This window comes from Phaethon aethereus (genome assembly GCF_964289735.1).
Source record: "Phaethon aethereus genome assembly, chromosome: 21".
Lineage (NCBI taxonomy): Eukaryota > Metazoa > Chordata > Aves > Phaethontiformes > Phaethontidae > Phaethon > Phaethon aethereus.
Window position 1 is genome coordinate 4,707,133 of NC_138597.1, and position 8,053 is coordinate 4,715,185.

The following is an 8,053-nucleotide window of genomic DNA, read 5'->3' on the forward strand; positions in this document are numbered from 1 at the left end:
CCTGGGCGGTGTTGGGGGCGGCGTGCGGCGGCGGTGGTCTCCTTCCAGTGCGTGCGGCCCTGTCTGCGGGAGGGGGTCTGGGCGGACTCACCTCCGCGAAGGAGGAAGAGCCGGGCTGGAGCCCTGGCCTCGGCGTTGGCGGGACTCGGGTGGTGCCCAGGTTCCTTCTTCTCGTGCCTCCTCCCGCCGGGCCTCCCGTTCGCTCTCCTCTCTCGCACCTTTCCAGCGGGGGGGATCGGGTTTCTTTGTCTTCCGGCTGCTGGAGCCGCTGGCGTTAGCGCAACCTCGCAACGGCCGCGGAACCGGTGCGTGCCCCAGGGATGGCCCATGGAGCGCTGCCGTCGGCTGGCTGTCCGCTCCTATTTGATGCGCAAAGCAGCGCGAATTTCCTCTGGAGTGCTCGGGTTTTGCAGAGCTAATGGTTCTGCCGAAGGTGTTTGCATGCTTCAGACACCTGCATCCGGGTTGTTGTTGTCTCTTAAAGAGCTTCCCAAGGGGCACCTGAAGAGTGGAATCCTTTGTTTCATATAGCGGGACCTCAGTATTTCAGTGATCGCTACTTGGTTTTAGACTTGTTGGTTTTATGTGTTGTGGCTGTTTGAGTTACTGCCTTGGTGAACTGCCTCTTGAACAATCCTTTAGACCCAGCCTAACGTTTCTGTATTGCCACTGCAAGGATCTCCGAGTGTTTTGGTCAGACATCATGAAGATCACCAAGATACTGCATAATTTTATTGTATCTGGAGCATTTTAAAATAAGTTTTAAGTTACTGATACACAACTGTAAAATGTCCTTTCTCCTAGGAGTGTCATGTAAAAACATAAAATTTTCATGTGAAAACAGAAGATGGCTTCAAGGGGAACAACAGAGACCAGTAAACTAAAACAAAACTTGGAAGAGCAGTTGGATAGATTAATGCAGCAGCTTCAAGATCTGGAGGAATGCAGGTAATAAAAATGGATGTTTTCCTCTTACATGGTAATAATTTCTTAAGCAGTTGGCAGAAGAAAGTGGTACCTTTCAAAAAACTTGTTGGTTTTTTGTTTTATTTTGTGTTTTGCTGTGGCTTTATTTTTTTTAAACTAGGTGGAATGTTTGTGTCGGGTAGTAAAAATTATTTTTTAAAACCTTTCTTTTTATTAAAATCATTCTATTTATAATCTTCTTGAGGAAAATGTGGGCAGAAATACTCATTACTGTTTTCTTTGAAGTTTTGTGTTCCACTGTGACTTTCTAACTTTTAATAGCTGTTCACAGAATTAACCATTTTCATATGGGCTTTTTTAATAGCAGTCACTTGCTTTTGTGTCTTGTTTTGTCTTAATTACAGATGTTTGGATAGGGTGTTTTTATTCTAGTTTGTCTAACATTTTCATGTGGTTTGTTTCATGTGATTTTGTGTTAGTTTTTTGTGGGCTAATAAAATTTGAGATAGACTGAATTACCAAGTGGAAGGTTTTTTTTATGTTTCAGTACTTGCATTTAAACATCCTGTGTGGTTTTAGATGCTTTCTTTGACTATAATTCTAACTTGTCCAAGCATTACATACTTTTTTCCAAGAACAGTTATACCTGCTAAGGGTTGGTAGTGCCACTCTTTGAACTGGGCAAGGTTTAGGCAGCAGGATCAGTTATTCCTGAATAACTTGATGGTTTTTGGCTGGGGAGGTAATTTGATTCACTGCAGCTTTGAGCGAGACAATCTCAATGCGTGTTTTTGTCAGGATCCAAAATATACTTTTGAATATTGCATCAAGTGTTGAGTATCTCATAGTATCATGAGTATCTCATTTAATACATGTGACTTCATACAAACACCGCAAGTGCATGGGCGCATAGGAGGTGATGCAAAACCAAGCAAACTGCATATGCATTAGCTAAATAACAGCTAATAAAGCTAGAACAGAATAATCTGATGTGATGTGAATGTTTTCACTGCTGTCTGAGGAAGAAGTGGAGCTTCATAATATTCCCTGATGTCCTTTTCTCCATATTACGTCTCAAGTTTGATCCTATGAATTAATGTGTCTTGTTGGATCCTCTTTAGAGAGGAGCTAGATGCAGATGAGTATGAAGAGACCAAAAAAGAAACTCTGGAACAGCTGAGTGAGTTCAATGACTCACTGAAGAAGATTATGTCTGGGGACATGACTTTGGTGGATGAGCTCAGTGGGATGCAACTGGTAAGGATGATGTGTTACTGAAAATAGTTAATGTTCTGCTTGGGCTCAGTGAAACAGAAAATAGATACAAGTTGTTCATTATAACTTTTAGACAGGCATGTGTGAAAGGTAGATCTAAGTATCTAATGTTTTTATTATTTAATATATGTATACATATAAAAACTTGTTTAGGTCTCTTCATTTTAAAAGGAAAAAATGTTGAAGAACTATAACCATAATGCTGTAGAAAAAGCTGCGGGAAATTGCAGGGGCAAAAGTATATCGGATCCTTAATATTAGAAAGTAACACAAAATAATACAAATTAATATAAAAGGTCTGAGGGACAATCGAGGACAATATATATCATGAGAAGTAAAATTCATGCCTGTATGTTAGAAAGCATAAAGATAGCATTTCTTGTGTTATTGCTGATTTGGATTTCAGAGATTTGTACCAGTCCAGATGAAAAGGCTGTAGGAGTGACTGTGTAACTTCATGTTCTTTTAGTGAGTTGATCTTATTTTATGAAGACTTCCAAAGTTTTGATCTACTTTATCTCTTTCCAAATGTTTAGTTAGAGCTTTGTTCCTTCTGAGCCATATGTTTTAGGGTTTTGTTTAAGGAGAGATTATGATTTGTCCAAACGTAACTATAGCAAGATTTAATCATAATAGTTTTGATACTCAGTAGAGGATTTTGAATAACAGTAGGAGATTTACCTCATCACTTACATTCTGCTTACCCTTAGAAGAATGTAATGGTCAGCGTGGGCATAAGAACTGCTAAAGATGTGATGTGCTAATATCAGGAAGATGTTGGAAATCTTTAGAAATAAAAGACCTGGACTATAATGAAAAGTTTCACATTTCTTTTTCAGTGTAGCTGCATAAACTAATTAGATTTTTCAAGCCCTGCATAAAGGTCGTGGTTTTTTTTAATCTCTCTTCCATGGTTATGCAATAAAAAAAAAAGCTCTCTTTATGAAGCGATGCAGAGGATACTAACGATGCTTTCTAGCCTTCATTAATCTTGTCATACACCTATAGCTTGTGACTACTATTAGTTCTCATCATTCTTGCTCTTTTCCTTGTAGGCAATACAAGCAGCCATCAGCCAAGCATTTAAAACTCCAGAAGTAATTAGAATGTTTGCAAAGAAACAACCAAGGCAATTGAGGACAAGATTGGCAGAGGTGAAGGTTTCTGTTGTACTGTAAAAATTGTTTATTTGAGCTAGACTGATTTAAATATGTAATGATTGCAAGGAGAGCACCAAGTGTGTTAGAAAACTTGGTGGCAGCATCGTAAGGAGATATAGAAGTTCCCTTGCAGAATTTGTTCAGTTTTAAATGTTCACTGAGGTAATGGGTGGACAATGTGTACTTCTTGAATTATCTTCTATCTTGCTGCTTCAAAACAAAAATGTGATTGACCAATAGTGAACTGAGTATAACTGCAAATAGAAAATCTGAACAGTATGAATCTGTAATTGTCCTGAAGGCCTGGAGAGTGTATTTGATGTTTCAGAGACCTAGACTGGACTTGAGATTGAGATAAAGTGAAATGAAATGTGATTCCCCCATGTATTGGTGATATGTGAATCCATAATTTTGAATGAATAGCAGCCTTTGATTAAAAGAGATTAAAGTTTGGAGAAATCAGTAATGCTAAGGTTAGGTGGAAAGAGTATTTGCAGAATGGTCAGAAGAACTTTGCGGCCAGTTTTTAAATTATGGGTAGCTCTGTCTCTTACTTCCATGGGTACCATGTTAACTGGTAATATTTTTAGGCGGTTGCATTGCTCATGCTGTTGTCTTGACTGAAACTAATGGGAATCTTAATAAGTTTTGTCTTGCTCTCCACCCCTGGTATACAGATGGACCGAGACTTAATGGTTGGGAAGTTGGGACGAGACGTATATACACAGCAGAAAGTGGAAATCCTGACAGCTCTCAGAAAACTTGGTGAGAAGGTAAGGCAGTGGTATGATAGTTAGGTGAATACAAATTCCTATCTATATATCGAAGAGGGATTTGAAATAATTAAAGTAAGAAATTAACACTTGTTTGAGCAAATAATAAAATGCAGCTTGCTTCTGTAATACATAAATGTCCTCCTATTTTAATGCTAAACTTTCTGAAGCACTCGCTACTGAACATATACAAAACAGTGTTGTACATTTATATAAGGCTGTTTCTACTTCAGAATGCTTTCTTTGTTGGGTTGTAGGAATGAATCACATAGAAGCTAGTACAAGTTGATATTTAGACAAGCTACAAAACAAGTCATATACTAACTAACTGCCACCTATCCACTTGGCAGGAACTATCCAAGACTTTTGATATACATTGAGCTTTACTTAGTTCTGTATTGGTGATAATAAATACCTACTTCTTGGTGTAAGAAATAAATTGGAGAGATGAGTGATGAACTGATTGTTTCCCCTGTGAGTACATCAGTGGCACAACAATCCCTGGTTCTTACCGCTAGAGGGAGGAAGAGAAATTGTTACTTCTTTTTGTTGATGATGTGTGAAGAAAAGGGGTTGCTGTGTATCTCTGTACTTAAACTTTCTTAGGAAATGAGGCAATGTAATGGAAAAGATCAAGTGCAGTACTTAAAGGAGCTGCATTCCAAGCAGATGATATTAGCAAATGCTTTTCCTTCAGACATTTTTATTGCTTGATTGCTGGAGAAAAGATGTTTTGGAAATAGGTTAAAAGGCTAGGTAAGACTGTGAACTGAGTATATGATGATATCTAATCCTCCTGGCATGAATTCCTTAGATTGCTTCAGACAAGCCACTTCACCACACTTTGGCATAGCCTCCTTCACAGAGAACTTGCTAGGATAGTAGTTTCATGTCTGTTCTGAATGTGAAAAATGGTGGTAAATATTACATGTTTGCCTGCACAATACTGTGAAATGTTAAGCACTTACATGCTTGCTTACAAAGTACACCAGAGGCGAGTAACTAATACTTTTTCCCTCTTTCCAACATCATTCTGAATGCCTGTACCTAATTTTTACATTTTTTAATAAACAAACTGGTGTAAACGCTGTGGACAGTTTGATACACTTATAACCTTATCAAAGCACAGCATATATCTGAGGCTACTTAAATGAGAGAGTTTTAACTTAGAATATCTGATCCTTCCAAATGTAGGTTACTACCTCATTATTGTAAATATTTCATAGGCATCTGTCACAAGGCATCAAAGCACATACATGAAAGCAAAATACACATGTGCAAATGTCACTTTAAAGGAAGAGGACCATTTCTAGGTCATTGACTCTTAACCTGGTCAAAGCTGGTAGCGACTGCCCATTTTCGCTTTCCTCAGTAGATGATACGAAGCGAGCTTAGATCTTAGCTCATCGCTGTATTGACCACATGACAAAAAAAGTAATTGACATCCTTTGCCAAGTTTTGGTACAGAGGTACAGTGTGACCTTTTCATCAAAAATTATCACTAGAGGTCAGCTTGAAACTTAGTGGAACGTGTAGAGGCTTGTCTGATGTTGCATGTGCTGTCCTTCCTGGGCTGACAGATGCCATTAAGAAAAAATTCAGTGGTAGGGGAAGTAGCTTGCATTTTTACTTTGGCTTTTAATGTGTTAGATAACACTGCCACTTAAAAACTGCAAACTGACAATTGCTGTAACGTGTCGTAGTTCATGTATATGCCCATGTAGATGGTGGGAATATGCACAGCTAAGGTACCAAGTTCACAGCTGTGGTCTTTTTTTCATTTAGCTTACTCCAGATGATGAGATGTTCTTGTCAGCAAATGCTGGTACAGCTCTGAGCCAGTTTGAGAGAGTCTCCACTGACCTGGGTAAGTTTTCATTCTCATAACTTCTAGTTTCTTTGCCTCATTGAACACTGATTAAGAGCAATACTTGTGAGTCCCCTATGAAAGAGAAAATACAAACAAAAGATTCATGCAGTTAAATTTTTATGTACGTTTTCTGTTCTATTAACAATGAAACTCTCATACACTATCCATGAGGAAAAAGTAATGCAGCGAATAAATCCAGTGCCAAATGTCCATAAAATGCCAGGCGTTGCTTGTAATGCTGAAGGCTTGGATGGTCTGTCTCAAGCAGAGATACCACTCTTGCAGTTAAACACAGATCTTTTTTTGCTATTTCAGGAGTGTCTTTTTTTCTCTGCTAGATGCAGAGAATTCAGCAATTATTGGCACATTGTCAAAATATGGCTTTAAAGCACTCTTCTTGCCATGATTGTCATAATGCTAATCATATTGACAAGACCAAAAGTTCAATTATAATAGTCATTAAATAAGCACAACAGTTTCTTCTAACATTATAGTTAGAACTGTGATGAAAAAACTATGAATGGCAGGAACATGCCAGCCTAGATCAGGGTACGAATAAACTGTCTCTGTGACCTACCTTTCAGTAGTGCTTTTCCTGAGAGTGTAAGGAAGGTGAGAGCCCCTTTTGTTCAAAAGGGTACTTTGTTAGGAGCTCTCTATGTTTGTGGTGGTTTGACCTTGGCTGGCCACCAGATGCCCACCAAGCTGCTCTCTCATTCTGCCTCAGCAGGACAGCGTGAGAAAATAAAGTGAAAAAGTTATGGGTCAGAATACAGGCAGTTGAATAAAGAAAAGCAAAGGCTGTGCACAGAAGCAAAGGAAAAAAAAAAGATTTATTCTCTACTTCCCGTCAGCAGGCAATGCCCAGCTACTTCCTGAGAAGTAGGGCCTCAGTACGTGTAGTAGTTCCTTCAGAAGACAAATGCCTTAATTAACAAATCCCCCACCTTCCTCTCTCTCTGAGCTTTTATTGCTGAACATGGTGTCACATGGCATGGAATATCCCTCTGGTCAGTTTGGGTCAGCTGTCCTGGTTATGTCCCCTCAACCTCCTGCCCACCTCAAGCCTACTGGCCTTTGGGGGTGAGACAGCCCTGATGCTGTGCCAGCACTGCTCAGCAGCAGCCAAAATATCAGTGTATTATCAACACCGTTCTAGCTACAAGTACAAAGCACAGCATTGTGAGAGCTGCTGTGGGGAAAGTTAACTCCATCTCGGGCAGAGCCAGTACAACATGGCTGGTTTCAGACCTGTCAAGCTAGTATGTGTGTGTGTGTCCACCTTTTTTTTTAATTAGGTCAAGTGTTCTAGTTTTCAAAATACAGGTTTGATTTCTTTTGATCTTAAATGTTTTACTTGATTTAAATTGTATATAAGGAAATTACCAATTTCTACTAATACTTACTGAAAATGTTTTTTCTTCTCATAGGATCAGGAGACAAAGTCTTTGCTCTAGCAAGTTTTGAAGTAGAAAAGGCAAAACAGTGAAGAGGTGCGTGAGGCTTGTGTCTCTACTGGTATCAGCAGCATTGGACTTCTGTCATATTGCATTTGTGTTTTCTATTTTTAACATGTTGAAAAAAAGAAGAGCAAAACAAAACCAAAAAGATCCCAAACTCTAAACTTCTTGGGTTCTTAACCAGAAGATATGAAGTAAACAGCCTTAAGTGCACTTTGGAACCTTGGTGTCTGTATCCCGTAGTAACATAAGCTCTCAGGCTGAACACTAAGTGGTGCTCCAAAAACAAAAGCATGATATGACTGTCTTTGGAAAGAATCAGCTATTTTGAATTTTTCTGAATGTGTATTTCTCTAACTATTAAAACGTAATCTTTTTGCATGTGGTTGTAGCAAGCAGATCTTTTTCAGGAGCAGTCCTAACGAGTGAGTGTGTGTTTTGGGTGATTGTTCACGTTGTTCGCAAGTTCTCTTAATTTTTGTCTGGACTCCCTACTAAGTAGTTTATGCTAGGAATGCATTGAAGCTTTGAAAAATTGACATAGTTTATTTGAAATGCCATCTTTCTACAAACTGTTTGCAGAAGAAC

The 8,053-nt window shown here is 38.9% G+C and overlaps 1 protein-coding gene across 1 annotated transcript; it reads left to right on the top strand.

Moving 5' to 3' along the window:
* Nucleotides 1–847: 847 nt before the first annotated feature.
* LZIC (leucine zipper and CTNNBIP1 domain containing) lies at nucleotides 848–7,494 on the top strand (the record flags this gene model as incomplete). Its single annotated transcript, XM_082009366.1, has 6 exons — nucleotides 848–948; nucleotides 2,049–2,184; nucleotides 3,258–3,356; nucleotides 4,040–4,135; nucleotides 5,921–6,002; nucleotides 7,436–7,494. The coding sequence occupies 6 exons, from the start codon at nucleotides 848–850 to the stop codon at nucleotides 7,492–7,494; spliced, it is 573 nt and encodes a 190-aa protein (XP_081865492.1).
* Nucleotides 7,495–8,053: the final 559 nt, after the last annotated feature.